Source organism: Pongo abelii, chromosome 18 (assembly GCF_028885655.2).
Source record: "Pongo abelii isolate AG06213 chromosome 18, NHGRI_mPonAbe1-v2.0_pri, whole genome shotgun sequence".
In the NCBI taxonomy this organism is placed as follows: domain Eukaryota; kingdom Metazoa; phylum Chordata; class Mammalia; order Primates; family Hominidae; genus Pongo; species Pongo abelii.
The window spans coordinates 70,932,278-70,954,297 of record NC_072003.2 but is presented as its reverse complement, the minus strand read 5'-3'; the positions used below and the strand labels follow the sequence as shown (position 1 = coordinate 70,954,297).

General features: G+C 43.9%; 1 protein-coding gene across 4 annotated transcripts in view; it reads right to left on the bottom strand.

Moving 5' to 3' along the window:
- The window catches only part of ZFHX3 (zinc finger homeobox 3), a 273,572-nt gene that overhangs the window by 37,377 nt on the left and 214,175 nt on the right, over positions 1-22,020 (bottom strand). For 3 of the 4 annotated variants that reach the window (XM_054535056.2, XM_054535057.2, XM_024233388.3), the window contains one exon: positions 7,725-7,832. In XM_054535056.2, the coding sequence (XP_054391031.1) occupies positions 7,725-7,832 (108 nt within the window). The remainder of the gene's footprint in view (positions 1-7,724; positions 7,833-22,020) is intronic. The other variant, XM_024233389.3, reaches the window with a different exon arrangement.

Sequence of the window (22,020 nt, the reverse complement as noted above, 5' to 3'; positions counted from 1 at the left end):
AGGATAAAACAATCCTATTAACCCATGGATTTAATGTCTACAAAGCAGAAAGTAGAATAACTTGGACTTAAAGGTACTTATGTCATGCTATTTTACCAACTGATTGTTAATGAAACATCTAAACAGTATTAAGCACTTGCTAGGTGCTGGGGATTACAAAAATCAATGGTTTCCACATAGCTCCTAACCATAAACAGCTGACAAACTCTATCTGACAACAAGAGAAGCATAGAATTTAAGTTCTCCTCCTCCAACCTTCCTATAAGTAGAGAAAGTGATAATGTTACATGTTCTTTGGCTTTATAATGTAAGAAATATATCTGACTCAGGAGGCAAATTGGGATTTGACTGCAGCTCTGACACCCAAGAGTTCCCAATCTGTGAGGCTTAGTTCTCGAGGCTGCAAAACGAAGGCAGCATTGGACCCAAGAAGAATATGAGAACCTAATGAACGTGCTCTAATATCCCCCGTGGAAAGGCACAATGGTATTTTTTTTTTTTAACAATCATGATTATAATAACAGAGGTACTTTCTCATTGGCACAAAAGTTAAAGCTGGAACAAAGCAGGCAAGATTAACATAGCCACTCTGCAAGAATAATATGCAAATCTATAAGGTATTTTCTATAGTGATGAACAATGATTTGCTCCTTAATCTACATTTTCACTGCCCTTTATCTATACCTTGATGATTGTTCTCATTATACTGTGTCATAATTATGTGATTATATATGACAACACTTCTAGAAAGTGAGTTCCTTTTTTTTTTTTTTTTTTTTTTTTTGCATGTCCGTACCTGCCTTAGACATTTGTTCAACTGATGTGGTCCCTATCTCTCTTATGACTTACAATATAAATTCTCAAAGCCAAGACCTTTGAATTAACTGGAATTCGGGCAAGTCCAGATATACACCACAGCCTGTATCTATTTTGGCTTCCCAACATAAAAATAGTTCATGATTTGTTTTCAATTGTGAGACAGAATTCCGCCTGCAATGACTTTAAGCAACCAAGTATACTGAAAGTGGCCTGGAAAAAAAAGAGTGGGGAGTGAGAGAAGGGGGCACAAGCTGACTCTGGAAAAGGTGACACAGTCACACAATTCCCATCTATGTGTGAAAACATAAAACCAAAAACGGTTTCCATTGGCAGGACCATGGACCACAAAGGGGCCACGCAAAATGGGCTCCCAGTATTCTCTCACATGCATCCTACTGCAGAGACAAATTTACTTTTGGGTGAGGTGGAGAAATGAAACCAAGTACCAGAAAGATACAGAGTTAGGCCAAAATGATTTTTGTAGAGGTATGGTGGTGGTGAATGGCCTGGTTTCTAGTCAACAACAGGGTTGGGATATGGGTGGCCACTCAAAGGCACCCATGTGAGTCTCCAAGGACTCCTCTGTTGATGTCCTCATCACACTGCCTCTGACAACACAGTGTGTCTGTCCCAAGAACACAGAACTAGGTAAGGGCATATGGTGCTCAGACATTCCATCAAGAAAAGTAGGCTTGGTGCTGCCTGATCTCCATCGAGAAAGCCTTGAGCCTTTTATCCAGGGTATATTAACTAGCCACAGACAAGGGGAATCTTGGAAAGTTATCAGCATTCCAACTTTAGTAATTAATGTGCTCCAAGATTCTATACTGCTCTAGAACTGTCCCTCCCCCAGTCATAATTTATGAAGCTCCAGAATTGTTAATAACCCATTTGGTCCAACTTGCCACTTTACAGATTTGGAAACCGAGGTCCAGAGACCTCAGGTCACGCAGGTGACCTTAGTGGCGGAATTAGGCCTTGAACCCAGGGCTTCTGACTCCTATGAGTCCTGTATTTTTCCTAACACGTTTCCTCTCAGCACATACCTTCTTTTGTCTTTAGAGACTCAATTTGGAAAAAAAAAAAAAAAAAAGTATTTTTTCAGCCCCTTTCCATTCTTTGTCACAGATTATATTTCAGGCACTAAGTTCCCCATACAAAGGCATCTCTATTTATACAAAGCTGTAAACAACAGGGAAAACAGGGGGAGGGCTGGTAATAGATTTGCACCAGGATGTGCCTGACCTGCTTTTTTTCAACCTCAGTAATTAGAAAGGCAGCAGGTCTGTAGGAATTATTCATATGCAGCAGGAGCCATACACTATACATTTATGTTAAACATGTCAAATCCGATTGAAATCATGCCTGCCAGCACCATATTCCATACACGTACTTTTCCCTAACAGTCACCCAGACCTTGCCAGCCCATTAATACTTCCTTTAATAGAAATCTTCTATAGATTCAAATCAGGGATGCTCCACTGCACTAATTGCTGTGTTAGGTGAGCATCATAGATTTAAAAAAATTAATAAAGTAAAATCCCTTCAGGCCAATCCTTTAGAAAAATGGAAACATTCAAACTACCGTTCTAACTCAAAAATTTACAAAAATATAAATATGAACGTCAGTTAGGGATTTTTGAAGCATTATTGTGGTGTCATTTCAAGTTGAGCTATTTCCCTGCTTCCCCTCCAACCCGCATTTTTCAAAAGCACCAATACCCTCTGGTCATCTTGTCCCAAATTACTTTAACTAGACTCAGCCTGGTGCTCTGTGGCTGGAAACCATGACGACTACAGGAATTAAATAACCATCTTGCTATGATTCTTTGCCAAGAGTTCAATTTTTCCCCTAATTATTGGTGATAAAGCATCACATTAATTGTATATCACTTAACTTATTGCAATTAATGATTAATTGGATAATCACTGTATTAATCATTGCTCAGTTGCTGACACAGGGGGCTCTTCATTCGAGAATACACACGTTCAAATCTCTTCTGGTAAAAGAGAACAAGGGTCATTTTCATGTTTCAAAAGAGAAAACCACAAAGTTGGACAGTGGCAATGGCTGTGCATTAGGGAAGAGAACAAAGAACCTTCCTATACCCTTTATTGGCCCACAGGAGCACATCACACTTTCCTTGACAAGATGTGCCCAAGGGCCTGTACATGTGCTACCACTCACCCTCTTGGAACTCTCAGGCGGTTGGGACTAGTGGATATCCCTTGTCCATGTTTCACAGAGGAGGTACCTGAGCCAAAAGAGGCCAAGTGCCTCAATCAAGGTCATCTGCTGCTGGTGGGCTTCCTGACTCCAAATCTAGAGTCTTTCCACATCACCATCCCACTTTCAGACTGAGCGCAACGCCAGCTCCTTACAAGATATATATCCATGGTTGATAATCCAGTTCATTTTGAACATCCTGGTGGTTGTCGTGTTACTATAATCACTGTACAGTGTCAGGAGACTGCTACTCCTTAAACATAGATGAAAACTAGATCTAATGATCAAACTGAAAATGATCCTTCTCTGAGAGATGGTATATTGGTAAGAGCTTGGGCTCTGTCCTAAGTTAGAATAAGTGGAAAAGCCAGTGTGTAAATCTGAACCTGTCTGTATACCTTTTGGCGACTTGCTAGAGTTTCTTACCTTCCTTTTTTTCACATCATGACACACACAGAAAATGATGGCAAATTGGGATAAACAGATGAAGCAGGACCTGTGTACCTGTGAGCAATTCATGGCATGCCTGCTGGGAAGGACAGGTGTGAAGCTCTAGAATGGTGCCTGGCACAGGGTTAGAGCTTTATGCAGCCTTTATAATTACCAGAAAGTTGCTATACCTATGATGCATTCTTTCAGGGTTAGTTTTGTTCCTTTGGGGCATCTATAGCTGCACGTGTGGCTATTTAAATCTAAATTCATTAAAATTAAATACAATTTAAAGTTCAGTTCCTCAGTGGTACTAGCCATACTTTGCAGGCTCAATAGCCATATGTGGTAAAGGACTATCGTATTGTTCAGTTCAGATGCAGAACATTTCTATCCGTACCGAAAGTTCCATTCGACAGCACTGATCTATAGTAATATCGGTCTTACGACTATGGGCGTTCCTGAAATCCCCAGAAGAATGTTAGATTCCCTGAAGGCAGGCCCTATAATCTCACTGAATTTGTGATCAGTGGAACTCTGCCCAGTGCCTCGCATGGGGTAGGGACTCAGCCATTGATCGTGGAATTGACCCAACCTCGGTTCAGATCACTATCTTGCTTGCTGTGCTGCCATCCAGGGTAAAAGACCTGACATCTGAAGAAAAGAATCCCAAAGAGGAACCCCCAAAAAGGAAACCAGGAGACCCACTCCGAATGTAGAAATAAATAGCTGAAAGTGTTCAGTAAAGAGTACCCATTCCTGCACAAACCCCAAAACTACAAAATCAATAGCTGAGAAAATGCCAATTATCCAGGCCCATCTGAAATATTATTAATCTGCGTCATGAACAGCCACTAATCAACATAACAAATTGTGAAATCACTATTTATTTACTTGCCAGGAGGAAGCATTCCCCGTCACATGTAATCAGATAGGAACAGCTCAATTTTGGGAGAGAATAGAACAAACATAGATTTTTTAAAAATATATACAAAATAATAAGGATCTAGAAGAAAGCTCAGAGGAGGCTGCTGGCACCTATATCGATTCCAAGATCAAATCGGCCCAAGTACCTTAATAAAGCCTGTCATTACACACTCAGATACTATAGACAAAATTATGCTTCGGATCAAAAGAGGATCATTTGCAGGAGTCGGGAAAGAATTTTCCCTTCTCTCTTTACTATTGTGCAGCTGGCAAGGTACATCTCTGAGTTATTCATTCAATCACTCATTCATTCATTTTCTTTCTGTCTTTTGGAAGTAAAGATTAAGTAGGTCTGTTGCTTGAATGAATGCATGAGAAAGTAGAACCTTATTAAGGACATTCACTTTTTATGGTGCTCATTTTACGTCTTTTAGTAGTCTCCTGATTGCCTAGCATGTCCACTAGTGCTGTGAAGACACACTCCCAATGAATCAGAAACACTCTGAATAAGATTTAATTGAACTGCTCTCAACAAAGCCTGCCCTAAACTGGTTGGAAGGATTAGAGAGGCACATGTAGAGTGGCTATCATAAGGCAGCACATACAGTAGGGACTTTGCGAATGGTGGCTCCTGTTTATTATTTCCGTAGTGCCCTTAGCACACAAAATGCAGGAAACATATGCACCAAACATCATTCGCACGATCCCACTAAATCCTTGTATGTTGCTCCTCCCTCAGCTCAAAATTCTCAGGAGTCACATGCTGCCTTGCAACAGAGGACCCAAAGAGAACCTGCTACCAGTTTTCCTCATCTTATATATCACTAAACCATTAAACAAACAAACAACTTACACAGAGCTTACAACATGCCAAGCACTGTTCAGAGCTTCCCATAGTCAAATAATCCTCATAGCAATCCTACAGAAATAGGTACTATTTTTAATCTTCATCTCATCTGAGGAAAATGAGGCACAGAAAGGTCAAGGTACCTTGAGTGGGGTCACACAGCTAATGAGTGGCAGAGCCAGGATTAGAAATCAAGCACCCAAATTGTGACAACAAAGGACAGATGGCCCAGAAGGTCACCCAGTCTTCAAACTGTGTTTGTGAAATCCTCTTCCCCAGCTCACCTGGCGATCTGTTTAATTGCCGTGTGAACCATTTGTTTAGCTCTCATTCAACGTTGAGGCAAAACTGGGATCTTGGTCCAGGTAAAGCCCCACAGGAGGATACGTCCCCCACTACATTCAGGGCCTTCCTTTGAGCACAGATGTCCATCCTCTACTCCTCGGTCCTACCTTACACATCCTCCTAGGGTGTTTGGCCGTAACCCTCATTGTTTTCTGGAGTTCAGGCTTCTGGACACCACACAGGCCAGTCTGAAGGGGAACGCTAAGCACAGTGGACAGTGGAGTCCACCTGGTGTGCTGCCCATTCATTTGGCTGCAGTATGGCCCTGTCTGTGTCTCCCAGGAAACACTGAACAGTGGCACGTCGCCCGCCCTGCGTATCCCTCCCGATATTTGGGGACTATTGTACTACCTCTCTAATTTCTCTTTTCTAGGCTGAATGACCCATTTCTTCAGCCTCTTCTCAAAGGCAATATTTCTCAGCCCTTCAGTCATTTTCACTGCTCTCTTCTGGCCTCTCTCCAAGATTCTGTATCTTGTTTAAATAGTGAAGGCCAACACAGAACATGATTTAAGAACAGTCAAGCCTGGAAAAGTAACAAAGGCCCAACGAATACGGGCTCCAGAAAGTAAACATTTTCTCAAAAACAAAAGTATTGTAATATTAATAATGGTAGTAAGAATTAGGTTGACCAAATAAAATCATTTTTGTTGCCTGTCACATCATTTCCTCTTATTATTTTCTAGAAGGCTTAACTGTCCCCTAAGTCTTCTCTGAAATGACTTTGCTCCTCCTCAAAAACCCTAAGCTTTTTCAGTCTCAGCTTTTCTTCCCCTCAATATAGAAATCTTATCATCTTGAGAAATGGCCGTTCTCCTTCTCTCAACACCAGTTTTTCCAGAAATAGCACTTCCTGTCTTGGCTTCTTCAATGTCTTCTGCTTTGGGTAAGATGTCCCCCTGCCTGGCTGCACTGCTTGTCTCCCCTTTGGGTGGATTTCAGCACATGAGTGCTCACCCTGGGGGAGGGGGAGGACAGGAAGAATATGCAGGGCAGGCACCACATGTGCAGGGCCCTGCCCAGGCCCCCAAATGCAGGACAAAGACCACCCTTCACTGCTGACTCCCTTAGAAATTTTTTATTTTTATTTTATTTTTATTTTTTGGTCACCCAGGCTGGAGTGCTATGGCATGATCTTAGCTCACTGCAGCCTCGACCTCCCTGGCTCAAGCATTCCTCCCACCTCAGTCTCCCAAGCAGCTGGTACTAGAAGCGTGCACCACAATGCCTAATTTTTTGTAGAGACAGTGTCTCACTACATTGCCCAGGCTGGTCTCGAACTCCTGAGCTTAAGCAATCTGCCGACCTCAACCTCCCAAAGTGCTGGGATTACAGGGGTGAGCCATTACTCTCAGCTGAGAATCTTTTTTTTTTTTTTTTTTTTTTTTCCCGAGATAGAGTCTTACTCTGTCGCCCAGGCTGGAGTGCAGTGGCTGGCATGATTAGGGCTCACTGCAGCCTCAACCTCCAGTTGAGGGTTCAAGTGGTTCTCCCACCCCAGCCCCCTGAGTAACTGGGACTACAGGTGTGTGCTACCACACCCAGGTAATTTTTTTTTTTTTTTTAATTTTAGTAGAGACAGGGACTCGCTATGTTGCCCAGGCAGGTCTTGAATTCCTGGGCTCAAGTGATCCTCCCACCTCAGCCTCCCAAAGTATTGAGATTACATGAGCCACTGTGCCTGACCCTTAGAGAATCTTGAGGCTAAGAATCAGGGGTGACCCTGATCAAGTTCCATATGACAAATCCCTCCACTGGCATTGGGGGCAGGTGGGACCAGCGAATGGACCTTCAATAGAGGAAGAATGACATCAAGGGCATTTAGGTGAAGAGCCACCAAAGAGATGTGACCAACACCCAGATGCCCTTGCACACAGCTTGGCACTTACCTGGATACTCAATAAGCAAGCTGGCTTTGGTGCCACTTAAAAAGCTTAACCATTAAAAACTACAGTATAATGTAGTATAATAAAGAAGAATAAAGGTGACTTCTCAAAGAAGCAAATGAAATCTCCCTCCCACTCATCCTTTTTCTGGGCAGACTAAGGATGTATCTGCTCCCTGACTTGTTAGCTCCATTCTTCCAGGGAAGGAAAGATTAGAAGGCTCAAGGGCAGCCACACACACTACCTGTCCACTTGCCCTGGTCTTTCTCGCCTCCGCCCTCTTGGTCCTTAGCAAGCTCCTCTGGATCAGCAGCTGTTTCACTGGGTCCTTCAACATCTTCAATGGCTTCTTCTGAAACAGAAGAAAAACATGTCAAGGGTTAAAAATAAAAAGAAGATGAAGGACTTTTGGCCTCTGTTGCAAAGAACTGCCAACGACAAAACAGACACCAATGACTTGTCCCCCTTCTCTTTCCAGAGGCCCCTGGGAGGCTGACTGTGCTAAGGATATACTGAGGTCTGGGTAAGCAGTGGGGACTTTCCTTCTGGGTAAACAGTTGGTATGAGGCTGTGACTCGCTCCAGATGTGTGGCCATTAGGTATTTCCAGATAGATTCTGAATGCTTCGCTTGAGCAGTTCTAACTGAAAAACCAATCCTGGTTGAAGCAGTAACTCCACCTGAATCCCCGAAGCTGCATGCAAATCTTTTACACTTGAAAATGCAAAACACGGCCACCTGTTCAATTCATGCCTAGCTCCATTCCCAGAGCCTCCTGGCACTGGCCTAGACCAGCCCCAGTCACTGACCCCTCACAGGGCTCACAGTGCCTATGCATGTGCCAGAGTGTGTGGGAGTTGTTGGAAGTCATTCAGGTTGCGAAGAGTCACAGAATATCAGTGATATGAGTTCATCAGTTTGAAGAGTTCCAGAAATGAAATGGCATCTTGTGAGCATGCCAGGAGGCAGTGGTGGGAAGTGAGATTTGTAGAGTAAGGGATAAAAATTTGTAACAGACTCATACACTTTCTTTTTGAAGCAATTCCATCCTTCACTCACTACGGGTTTAAAACTAATGCAGGAAACCTCTCTCCAGTTCAGTACACAGTGCTACAGTGAAGGCCGAATGACGGCTGCCAACGCTAGGCTGCTTATGAAGTGAAATGTCGTTTGGCCAAGTGGGGAAGAAAAGAATAAGATACTCTAGATGCTGAGGGAAAGAAGGGGAGACACTTCTCTCTTGCTTTCCTGGCCCTCTGAGTCATTATCCAAAACATGCATTCAGTAAGAATGGGCTAAGGGAATGAATAAAGTGGACAAACCAAGGTGAAATAATTTTAATAAAGATGAAATTATTAGGAGGCTGTGAAGAGCACATTTTCTCAGGTACACAGGCGTGAGGGCAAGGATGCCCACATCTGTCAGTAGACCAGACCCCAGCAAGGAAGTACTGGGTCTGGCCTAGAACACTGGATCAGGCCTCTATCCAGCACCGCCAGAGGTCTGTCCAACCCCAATTCTACTTTTCAATGTTTTAAAGTATCATGCCTTCTGACCCTCTAGAAAACAGCCTCTACCCCAATGCTACTTTTCAATTTTTCTAAATGTCATGCCTTCTGACTGTCTAGAAAACAGCCTCTAAATGTATCTCACGAAGGAAGTAATAGGAGTACAAAGTAAATTGGTCTCAAAGGGTTTCTAAAACACTGAGGAAGAAGATGTCTATTTAGAATCAGATTGTCTTGACTCAAGAGATGATGGAGGTCTAAGGTCTGGAAAACTGAACTAGTGTCACGGAACGTTCTTTCTTCCTTACCACTAAGAAGGAGTTTATGAGGCAGTCACTGGGAATACAGGTGAAATACGGTACTGTTTATTTTCATCTCCAACTCAGGATTCCACATATAATTTCTATGTCTCCTTCTTTGTCTCACTGCACAATAAAGTCAACATCAAGTTTCCCTACCCTACCCTTAGTTCAAACAGAGAAAAATCAGGCAACCACAGCTTGAAGTCAATCAGATATAGAGCCCCACATTGACACCATACATCATTTAGTAGAGTAAACATGTATAGGTGTCAGTAGAGTAATAACAAATTACACAGCGTGACACAGGAACTATCTTCATTATGTCCAGGTGGGACGTTCCGTGCACATTTTTAGGCTTTCAATAAAATTGTTCAACACTATAATGATAAAATTCATCTTTGAATGGTGATACCAGCATGCGGTCAATGAATATTATTGCATTCGGTCTACCCAGATGAGCTAGGTCCCTTAAAGGATCCTTATTTATCCCAATACATGCTGTGATATAAAATATCTGTAGTGTTGATACATTTATGCCTATTGTTCCATTATTGGAACACTAAGCTTGTAGGAGTTATTTATATCCTACTGCTCAAGGTCATCGCCAAGGTCTGATTTTTCACATACAAAAAATTTGCAATCTCCAGCATAAATGGAATAATCAAATTTGATTAGGCAAAGAGATGGCTCGATGGCCTCTCATCTCTAGTGCATAAATATGACCACCTCAGATGAGGACAGTCTGATACCTACAAACTACAGAACACCCTGAGATGGTGATGAGCAGTGTCTGAAGGTGCTGCTCAGCAGACATGGGAAGGGATTTACCCACTGGGGGGCCATCTCCAAGCCAGCACATTATACAGCCTGCAGCTATCACAGCAGAGCGTTAAAAACTCACGGTCACCCAACACTGACCCCAATTCTTTGAGCCTTACCAAACAAATCTGTTGAGAAGCTAGAGACTGTAATGTATAAGCAGATCATTGATGCATCAGGCATGGAAACTGCATGTTGCTTTGTGAATATTCCTGGAGCTCTCATTCTGTGAGCCCACTTGGGCTTTTGCTTTCTTTCTTCCCTGCCCTACTGCAAGCAGAAAATGAAGGCGGCTGAGTTCCGATGAGAGGATCAACGAAAGAGGTTATTTCAAGAACTTATTTTGCTTATCTCTTTTTTTTAAAAGATTTACAAATCAAGTCCTCTTCTTGAGTTCCTAGGTTTAATATTATCATTTGTGATTCATTCACTAAAAGGCTGTTCTATGCGTGGTAGAAGAAGAAATGATTAGGAAAATCCTGGATAAGCCAGCTCCCTTTCAAGGCGATCAGTGTCCTCAGTCCCCTCAGTCCCCCACCCCCACCTAAAAAGCAGGTCCCATTCAGCCCAGCCAGCTCACCCCTGCAGTTCCAGGCATGACCTACAGGTGTCGCCCTCCGCATGGCGAGGCCCGGAAGGGCAGCTGGCTGCAGGAGGCAGAGGAGTCTGGACTGCCTAACCTGAGCATGTGGAAATAATATATGTCTTCAAGTGAACTGTCTGGTCCTGGAGAAATAAAATAGGACATTCATAAGCAGTTACACCATCTGTCTTTATACCATCATCATCAACAGCAAGAGGAAAAATAGCTCTTTAAAATGGATGAAAGCCCAGGCTGACAGTAACCGGAAAACTGAGCTCTGAATACCAATAAAGGTAGAGAAATGATTAAAAAACAGAGATGCAAACTGAAAATTTGTCTGGACAGCTCAGGCCCACGATGCTGTGCAGGCAGGGTGTGTTTTATTGGTTCCAAAAGCATAAAGCAAGCTGCTTACCAAGAGCCAGGCCTGGGGAAGGGCTTGGTCTCCCGGCCCTGAAAACACGTGGGAACCAGGGGCGAAATGGCATCCCGCTTTGAAACAGAGATCTGCGTCCACACGCTAAGCTCCTAGGGCTGTTATCTAGCCCTTGTTCTCTTTAGGAGTGTAGATTTGATACACACGTGCTGGAGAATGGAGGGGAGGTTTTTTGCTTTTTTCCCCACAGATCATGGATTGCATTCCCCCCTCTTCTGTGAAGTCAGTGGCAACTGACTGGGTCATTATTACAGAGGCTGCAGATTTTTTTCCCCTATAATATTAGCTACTGACAGATGGTGGGAACAAGTGAAGACCTGATGGACTGATGATCGGTTTTATCTGGAAAATCCTGTCTTTCCTACAGAAAAAGAGACCAAGACACATAACAGCTACTGTGCCATTTTTAAGGCTGAAACAGACAAATCAAAACCATCTTCTCCTTCAAGCATTTAACGGTATTTCCGATCCCAACCAGAGCACACCAGGAATGCTTTCCCAAGGGCGTGGCCAGGACCTGGAAGAGGAGGTCATCCCCACTCCCCTAGTCCCGCCCTGGTTCTGGGCAGGAGGTAGCAGGCCCAATGCCTCCCAGACAGCTCTGTGTTTTAGAAGACACCAGAGAAGGTGTCTCTAAAACCCCTACGGAAGCCCACAATAGCCTCAAACTGGAGCACCCCCTCCTGTATGTGTTTTCATGTTAAAGAGTTAGGGAAATAAAAGCAAATATGGGAAAACTGCAGTGTCTTCCTAGGGTCCCTTCTGCCTTTCATTTCCATGTTCAACAGTGACTGAAGGCCTTTCAAAAACCTCTTTGGCTGGGCACGGTAGCTCATGCCTGTAAATCCCAGCACTTTGAGAGGCCGAGGTGGGTGGATTGCTTGAACTCATGAGTTTGAGACCAACCTGGGCAAGAGAGTGAGACCTCATGTCTACAAAAAATGCAAAAATTAGCTGGGTGTGATGGCACACACTTGTAGTCATAGCTAACTCGGGAGTGTGAGGTGGGAGGATTACTTGAGCCTGGGCAGTTGAGGCTGCAGTGAGCCATGACTGCATCACTGCACTCTAGCCTGGGCAACAGAGTGAGACCCTGTCTCAAAAACAAAACAAAACAAAACTCTTTCCATCACCACCTCCTTTTTACAACTGCTTCTCCCAGATAGCACTTGCTTACTAGTGCTTGGCAAAATCCAGCCTGCTCATCACTCAGGCCTCCTGACTAAGTGCAGAGCCCTCAAGGGCAAGAATTCCAGCAGATAAATACCTTCTAAAGGGGGAAGCTTCCTAGGACAGCTTCAGTTTTTAAGGGGATGATACCCCAGTCCCAGAAAATTTCCCTTCAATCAAAGTGGTTTTACTGACCACAAATGCAAATTGATCTCTTAATATACCTTATATTTAGCATCTTCGTAAAGGTGACTGCACAATTCCCCCATCGGTGGTGAAATCTGCTTCTGGAGGAGGAGAGCGTGCCAACTGGCAGCCCCATGGGAATTCGCACCAATCTTATGAACAACCTGGAAATTGGTTCGTGAAAGCAGCACCAGGCAGAAGCCAAAAATAGAGGTGGCATCACCACAAAGCCAGCATTCAACCCCGCAACCTCACTGTATGCACTCCCCAAACGCGTCACCCAAGAAAATGTTCTAGTTGTTTAAAAAAAAAAAAAGGTACTATTTTCCCAAATAATGGGGGCCGAGAGACGTGTCCACGGCGGGTATTCTACGAATCACTTACAAGCTTGAAGGAAGGGGAGTCAATCAATGACTAAGACTAGTCCCTCTGTTCCTAACTCTTAACAGGATAATGCAGATTAATTCAAACCTTCCCCAAACCTGACAAAGCCCCCATAGTGCCTCAGTGTGATAGAAATTTGGAAATTCTCCTAAGAATCAGGGTATCCGTACCCGAGGCTCTCACATGATCATGTTACTTAAATAATACACCAATCTGTGATCCCCGAAGAATGAAATTGTTCTTTCCTTTTTCTTTGGAGGGAGCAATGTTTGAGGGTGGGGGTGAAATAAAGTGCGTTTGCCTGTCGGCAGGCTCAAGAGCTGAGAAACATTAGCTGTCATGAACCACAATCAAATCAGGTTTGAAATATTTAGCAGTGGCTTGGAAAATGCGGCGGTGCAGCTCTGACAGGCGAGATGTGCACAGACACCCACTTTCCATTATAATGGAAATATCAGGCCTGTTCTGAATATGTATAACCCAGAAAAATGTATTGATTTTTCATTCGTCATTTAAAAAAATGAAATAGCCTGCAGCTGTCAAAAGCCTTTTGTTAAAAGCTCATCTTTCCTGGAATGAGGTTTACCAGAAACAAGTTTTAATTGTATATAGGACCTCTTCTTTGAAAAACGAAATAACCAATCTGCTTACTTTGAAGATAGAGTTAAAGCTTTTCCTTTCTCCATTTTCAACCTAATTAACCCAAGGACGACCACTGAAGCAGGCGGGAAAGGCGGGTGACACTCTGACCATCAGGACTGACACGGAGGATGGCAGCTACAAGTGGCATTTGCTGGTGTCTCTGTGGTGGGTGGAAGGAAGGACTCGGGGATGTGTCTCACTCTCATTCCTCTAACTCCTGTGTAGGTGCGGCATCCTGAGACTCATTGTATACCCTGGCCAATCACTTGTCTTCTTTAAGCCTTGGCTGGCACAACTGGAAAACGAGGGCAGAACACTCTAGCGTGTCCAATCCTCTTGGCATTTTGTTATCAATGGGAAACCTCTACTGGCTGCAAATATTCTACAGAATATGCATGCTTTATTTTGCAAATACAGGTCAAATCAAATCCCACAATATAAAAGATGACTACTAAGGCCTAGACCACTTATTTCAAATAAAATCCAGTGCGTTATAATTCTGCTACAATAGAAACTTATAACGGAATACAATCTGCAATGCTGGTGGACGGTCAGTTGTGTTGCTCCCAGCTTGTTACTTCTACTCCCGTCTTCTCTCTCCAAGCCAGAAAGGAAGAGGCTAGTGGTGGTAACCTTTGTGGCTACACCGATGGAGGTGAGCCACTCCCTATGCCATTCTCCCTGTGACTTTCGAGCAAGTGGAGTCTTATCGAATAGTGACCAGAAGTCCTGCCAGTGACTCTCCATGTGCCCCAAGCTATATACTACCTGTACCGTGACAGCCAGACCCAGAATGTAGCAACCTATTCTGCAACATCCCAGACACATCTCAAATATTTACTTCCTGGTTTTATTCCATGGTGTTCTTCCAGCCCTGACAACCTGGCTAGATGCCCGAGAGGTAACTTCCAAGCGATTAGGTTTTCTGGGTAACAACGCCCTGCCTCGGGAATTTTCCCTTAAATCAAAGTGGTTTTTGCTTACCACAAATACAAATCGTTCTCATCACACATCTTACACTCAGCATCTTAGTAAAGGTGACTGCATGTTCTCATGTATGTACATGGAAAAGGGAATTTACCAATCTCCATGGAAGTCCTCTGTGGATAATCATCCAAATTAAAAAAAAAAAAAAAATACCAACCAACTTTGCCCATTCCATCTTCCACTTCTTAGCAGAGTATATACATTTACTGAAGAAAACGCCAGATCACAAGAGGAAGGGCCTGGGATCCAAACCAGCACTGATGAGTGGGACATATTGAGCTAACTAACCCTATGGTAGTCCAGGCAGGAAACCTCGAAGGGGTGAAGACTGAGTGCAGATGTGTGTGGGAGGGTGGGGGCAGGGGAAAGCAGGCAGGGGCTCTACAGCTGGAGCATCTATTTACTCATCAGAAGTGTAATATTTTCCCACCTTCTCAGGATGTCATTTCTTTTCCAATGGGCAAACGCCAGCGCATGAATAAAGCTCGAGACATTCATGCCCATTTGCTCTCTGCGTGGATGATGAGCAAATGGGCCTCCCGCACTCCTGCAGGCCTCTAGAAGTTGCCTCTTCAGTAGGACCCAAGTGCACCAAGTCAATGGGACAGAGTGTGGGAAAAACAGAGGCAGGTCTCCGTCCAGGGGCGCCATTGCCTTCATCCTTTTCCATTTTCTCACCCACTTAATCTCTCTGCCATGCCAAAGACCTTTCTCCACCTGCTGGACTGAACAGTCAGAGGTCAGCCTAATGCTCCTACAGGTAATTTTCCCATCCTGGTGGCTCACCAAAAAAAAGTGACCAAACTGCTAAAAACTGCTAGTTTGTTTTAAACAAAACTGCCTTCTCAAAGATGACAATGACACAAACAGATTTCAGCCCTCTAAAAGTGGAGAGGATGGAGTCAGGAAAGAAACTGGGGTCATGGAAAACTCAGACATGCACCCTGGCTCCAATGATGATTTTTTTTTTTTTTTTGAGATGGGGTCTTTCTTGGTCACCCAGGCTGGAGTGCAGTGGTGCAATCATCGCTTAATGTAGCCTTGAACTCCTGGGCTCAAGCGATCCTCCTGCCTCAGCCTCCTGAGTAGCTTGGACTACAGACACATGCCACCACGCCTAGATAATTTTTGTATTTTTAGTAGGGATGGGGTCTCACTATGTTGCCTAAGCTGGTCTTGAACTCCTGGCCTCAAGTGATCCTCCTTCCTTGACCTCCTGAGTAGCTAGAACTACAGGTGCACTCCACCATGCCCAACTAATTAAAAAAAAAAATTCTAGAGATGGGGTCTTGCTGTGTTGCCCAGGCTGGTCTCAAACTCCCTGGCTCAAGTGATCCTCTTGCCTTGGCCTCTCAAAGTGTTGGGATTACAGATGTGATCCACTATGCCTGGACCTACAAACTCCTTTTCACATGGATCCTTTAAGTAATCATTTTACCACAAGAATTCTTTTTACCACTAGATGGTCATTTACCAAATACACCTGGGGCCACAGTGCCTGGAGTTTCTGGACAGCTTGAAAGGTGGTGGAGAGCTGCCAGCTTCCAAGGGGGTTGCAGCAGGGAGGCCCTGCAGGAAAACCCCACACTGAAGGAATTCAGCCTCCTTACCGCCCCCACCCTGAACCCCGTTCCTGTCCCCCAGAACCACCATTCCTGTTTTTTGGCATCAGGCTGTAAGAATCAACACTCTGAAAGCAACTCTGGGTATTATTAAAAATGACTAATTGGAGAATAGAGACCATTTATGCTTTTGTATATTTGAAGATCTTACCACTGTTTACAGAAACAAGAAAAATGGGGATTGTGTGGCAAGAGGCAGCCTGGGAAGGGAGGGCCAGGCTGCAGCCTGCGTGTTCGGCCCCTGCTGGGCAGAGTGTGGCCCAGCTCAACAAGAATGCAAGCCTGGGGGAGCCTCTCCATTTGCCTTTTTACTTGACTTCACCTCCAACTTGAGCATTGACAGGAGAGAGCCTGTTACGAGTCCAAAGTGGCCAGGGCCTATTAAGTCCTCCCCGAGAAAATTTCCCCTCTTTCAGCCGTCCCTCCTGTGGGAACAGCACAGAACACCAGAGCATGAAGTGAAAAATGCTGCCGTTGTGTGGTGAGGGATGGGCCCTGCCATTTTTCCTCTCCCAGGCAAGGCCACCTGGCCATTTGAACAGTTTGTCAAAACCGCACAAGAATTACGGGGGTGGGTGGGGGTCAAGAGAGGAGAAAAAGGGAGGAAACGCCTAGAGCCAGTATTGCAACAAGTTCCATTTATCTGTGTTCTTAGCAAAAGCACCTGGGTTGCCCCCTGCAGAAATCCAGAAAGGATAAAAGTAAATGTGCGGCAACAAAGCTCAACGGAACGAAATATGTCGCGGAGTCGCCTGGTGGCTATTCACAGGAAGATTTTTTTTTTTTTTTTTTTTTAATAACTGAAAGGTGTGAGTTCCAGTTTGTGAAATACAAACCCAACCCTGAAACGCTCTCGGAATACACGCTAAGTAAGAAAGCTAGCTATGTCCCAGAACTCTGAAGTAAATGGAATTCAGCAGGGATTAGTTCCCTCGGATTTCTACAGAGCCATGATTGTTGCTGTTACTTTCACACATGAAATGTAAAAAAGGCAAATTCCCTGAGCATGTCTGTAGCAGAGCGTGATGTGATTGTGTTGTCATTTATGGGAAATAATCGCAGGCCCATCTCTCCCTTCCCCCCCCATTTTCCAGTCCAAATAACCATGAAAAATTACACTTCAATGTCAGCGCGACGACAAAGGAGGCGCGCTCTCTGGGAGCTCAGCGGATTTGCAGGGGTTTTTCCTTTCTTTGGACAAAAACTATCTTCAATTGTACTTCATTTAAAACGTGATCTAACAAATGCATTTTGACAAGTTCCTTTCTCTTTTTCTCCTTTCTTTCAAACAGTATTTTACACAGTTTAACCTCACACCAAACTGGAATGTTCTAGAAAGAAGGGGCATGCAAAATAGAAGGTCCTTGATACCAAGAAGGGTGTCCATCTCGTTAAAAACAAAGTAGTCAAGAAAAATGATTCCAACCCAGTGTGCTACTGAGAAAGAGAGGAGGATGAGAGAGAGGAAACAGTAATGTCTTAAAGACAGAAAATTTGATAAAGCCCCTCCCCCCAAAAAAAAAGCTGGAGTTGATAGAAAGAAGAAGTTCTCGATGGAATATTTATTTGCTCATCAGAATTAACCATTTTGTGGATTCAGAGGCATCATCTAAGGTGTCTAGATTTATGGTCAGAATTGGGGGTTCATGACAATGTGGGGGGGATGAAGAAGGGGAGCTTTCCCTGATGGGGTACCAGTTCCCTCCTGTCCCCTTCCTCTGTAGGAAGGGACATTTTTCAACAGAGCAGATCTGCCTGAAAGCTTTTTAACATTCCAGGTGTGAGGCTGAGCAGTCCCTACAAGCATCTGTCTTTCAATAACAACCTGCCGGAAATAAACACTGCCAGGTTTCCATGCTGGGAGGGGAGAAGACAAGACAGATAAACACACATGAGTGATAGAGAGTAAATTAAAAAAATTTAACAGTTTCCATTAAAGAAGACTGGTATCTCCTTCTGAATCAAAACTGACTTGGCTTGTCAGAGAGAGATCTTATGCTTAACGCAAAAAAAAAAAAAAAAAAAAAAAAAAAAAAGTTTCCTTATTTATTTATTTTTAATTGGAAAATATTGGAAATATATGGATTAAAAAAAGTTAAGGAGGGCCTGTAAGTGTACTTAAGCATCTATATACAAATGAAGGTGTATGGGAAATGAACAGGATGTACCAGAAGTGATATTAAATGATGGTGATTAGAAACTAATGGGTATAAGTGAAACCTTGTGGGATGGCTCTCGTAACGGGAACGTCAACGGTGATGGATGCAATCTATACAAGAACGACAGCCAGGGAAGGAGAGATGGAGGGGCGACCATGCAGGCCCAAGGCATTTGCAATGCTGGGGAGACACAGTTTGACAATACCAATGGGAATGACGGACTATTTGGGGCAAAGAGAAGCAAAAAAGCAAACAGAAAAAGAAAGAGGTAAACATTTTGTGTCTGACCATCGAAACAAATGGCACACAACAGAGAAAAATAAAACCATGACTCCAGAGGTCTGAGTCACATGAGGATACAAACGAGGGACTTGAATTCCCTGTTTGCCACCTTACTCTGAAGCCCACAGTGTCTGAAGAATCTCTAACCTACTCAGGAAACAGCTTCACCCTTGCGAAGCACAGAACTCAGGCAGAAATAAGAGTTTACTCCCACCAGTGGACAGCAGAATGAGGAACTGACTGTCAATGAGCTTCGTTCTGCATGATCATAAGCCACTAATATGCACAGCTGGTAAAACAAGCTGATTCATAAAAACAAAGGACAAACAAAAGGCTTACACTTTCCAAACCAAATCTGGGGAACAGAAATCAGGCCAGCTTGAGGCAATGTTGCACCCAGAAAAACACCAGCTAAATCTGCTCTCCCTTGGCCAGACCCAAGCATATACAAAGGTCACTACGTATTTACAGGTTGCACATTCAAGAATGCAATGCTAGAAACGTGTGAACACCGGGAGTGGCCAAGAAAAGACCCTTACAACTGCAAGCATCCTGGGGAGCCTTCAGGTGCCTACTACGAGTTCCCTGGTGCCAGCAGAGAAGAGCCTAACTCTGCCAGGAGCCAGACCCAAGACATTTCAAGGTGCATCTACACGTGGAAAGTCAAAAACTGGGCTACTCTCCAAAAACCATCCAGTCCCCAAGCATGCATCAGTTTGAAACAAACAGGCAACAGAAGCAACATGTTTCAGTTGACATTTCCTGGGAAACTGCAAAGAAAGTGAAGCAGGAAGCTGAGGTACAGAGAAAATCCAAAGGTTTACGTTCAAGAGCTTTCCTCCATTAATGGGGGGAAAAGCAGATGGAATTGCTAACTTGTTGTCATTTTTAATAGGCACCTTGTGCAGCTATTCTGTGTCCAGAGGGAGAAAGAATATTGGATCCTCCTCCTCCTCCTCTTTAGAAACTTAGAAAGTGATGCCAGTAGTTGGATCCAAAGCCTCTGTTTTTTTAAAGTTTGGATCCTGTACAATGAAATGGTCTTTTGCTAGGGTTTAACAAAATGCCACCCCCACATCCCTTTCACAATGATTTTAGCTACAGCAGCGCTCCTCAAATCTCCCACAGCTACTAAACTGCCCTGTAGACTCAGCCTCAGGACTCGCTGTGTATCTATTCAGCTTTTCCTCCTGTGAGGTGTTTCTCAGACCTAAGAACAGGCTAGCAACCCTTGAAAAGCAATACATTCCGTTCCACAAATGTATACAGCAATATCTCTCAAGGCTCAAAAACACACAGTAATAGTCATCAAGACAAACACTTGAACAAAAGTAACTTAAATTCTAGACTCACACCCCATCCTGTTTAGTGGTGGGAATATTCGAAAACAACAAATACATGAAACCGAAGAGAAAGAAAATGTTGCCAAGAGATGACAAAGTCACCAGGGATCGGGCAGAAGGTGCAGTTTAGTGACAAAGAGTTGGTACTTGACACAGAAATAAGGGATCTATAGAAATTTGTAGCACACAATTACATTTTAAAGAAATAATCTGGATGCTGAGATCCTTCCGTGTGCACGCTGCAGTTGCAGGAAGCACTAGAAATCCACTGACAGAAAAATCCTTACTTTAGACGTCCCCAAACTTTCATAAGTGAGCAACTTGTTTTTTTGTTTTGTTTTTTTTTCTTTTTTCTTTTTTTGAGACAAGGTCTTGCTCTGTTGCCTAGGCTGGAGTGCAGTGGCACCATCTCAGCTCACTGCAGCCTTAGCCTCCTGGGCTCAGGCAATCTTCGCGCCTCAGCTTCCCAAAGTGTTGGGATTAGAAGCGTGAGCCACCCTGCCCAGCCAGCAACATTTCACAAGTGAAATATAGAAACTGGACAGTGAGAGAATAAGGAAAGGAAACTTGAAACAAGTAAAAGATTTTGCTTCACTTTGTAAGGCCAAGATTTTAGCAAGGAAGGGTAAAACAAGCCAGAGGTGTGAAGATGAACTAATCAAAGGGCAGTGCAACACTGAAGATGAGACTGCCCCATGATTAGAAAGAATAAAGTAAGTGATTCTTCACTTACCAAGCAACATCTTCAAATAGGAGGAGGAGGAGGAGGAGGAGGAGGAGGAGGAGGAGGAGGAAGGGGATTTAGATGGCAACCAATGAAAACTTTCAAAAAACAAACCCAGGTAAGGTTATATCTTAAAATTAAATATATATTATGGTAGGTAAAAAAACGGATCAATTTCTGTTAAGAAGAGCTAGCCTATGAGTTGACTCAACTACTAAAGAACTTTGCTGAAAGGTTAAAAAGAATAGGAAATGTTCCAGGAGAATGGAAATTAAGACAGAAAACAGCCTTGAAGACAGGTAACTTGAAGAATGGAGATATATAAGCAAGAAAAGATAAAAGGGACATTGGATTAAAAATCTAGCTGTGTAAAATTTAGCTGGATACAATCAGGATGGCAAAAGCAGAAATTTCTTAGGTGTTTTAGAAAATATAAAAAGGATAACTAGGCAGAATAGTCCAAACACAAAGACAGCATAAAAATGAGGACAGCAGATTTGGGAAGGAGGAATGAAGGCTGTTCGCAAAAGCCTGGTCACCGGAAGGTTCTACCTGTGTTTTGAGGTATTCGGGGGAGCTGAGCACAAGTACCTCAATTTTACAGACTAGGAGACCAGGGATTAGAGCAGGATAGGGCTCCAAAGCCACACAGTGGGGCCGGGCACGGTGGCTCATGCCTGTAATCCCAGCACTTTGGGAAGCCAAGGCAGGCAGATCATGAGGTCAGGAGATCGAGACCATCCTGGCTAACACGGTGAAACCCCATCTCTACTAAAAAATACAAAAAATTATTAGCCGGGCATGGTGGCAGGCGCCTGTAGTCCCAGCTACTTGGGAGGCTGAGGCAGGAGAATGGCATGAACCAGGGAGGCAGAGCTTGTAGTGAGCTGAGATCGTGCCACTGCACTCCATCCAGCCTGGGCGACAGAGCCAGACTCCATCTAAAAAAAAAAAACAAAAGCCACACAGTGAGGATGCCTGAAGGAGGGTGTCTAAAGGAGGATGAAGGCCATCAGCTGTGTAGGGAAGAAGTGCTCGGGGTGACGCTTACACAGTCAAACAAGACAGAAGCCATGGGCAGTGTGGGCGGTGCAGCCTCACACCCTGCTCCCTGGGTGCTGGCTCTGCGGGAATCTTCCCTCAATCAAGGTGGTGATGTTGAGGCAGGTGGATTCTAATAATGGTACCATAGTTGTTCAAAGCAATGCCTAATTTTTCTTTACATTTTAAGACAAATGGCATGGCAAGGATAAAAAGTGAACTCACCTAAACCAAAGCAAACCCCACGATACACAAAACAAAACCAGCCAATCCTGTTTCCAGGCACCTGGTACCCTGTTAACTTCCTGCCCAGTGGCAACATGAAGCCCCAAACAAAAGCATCACATTTAAAG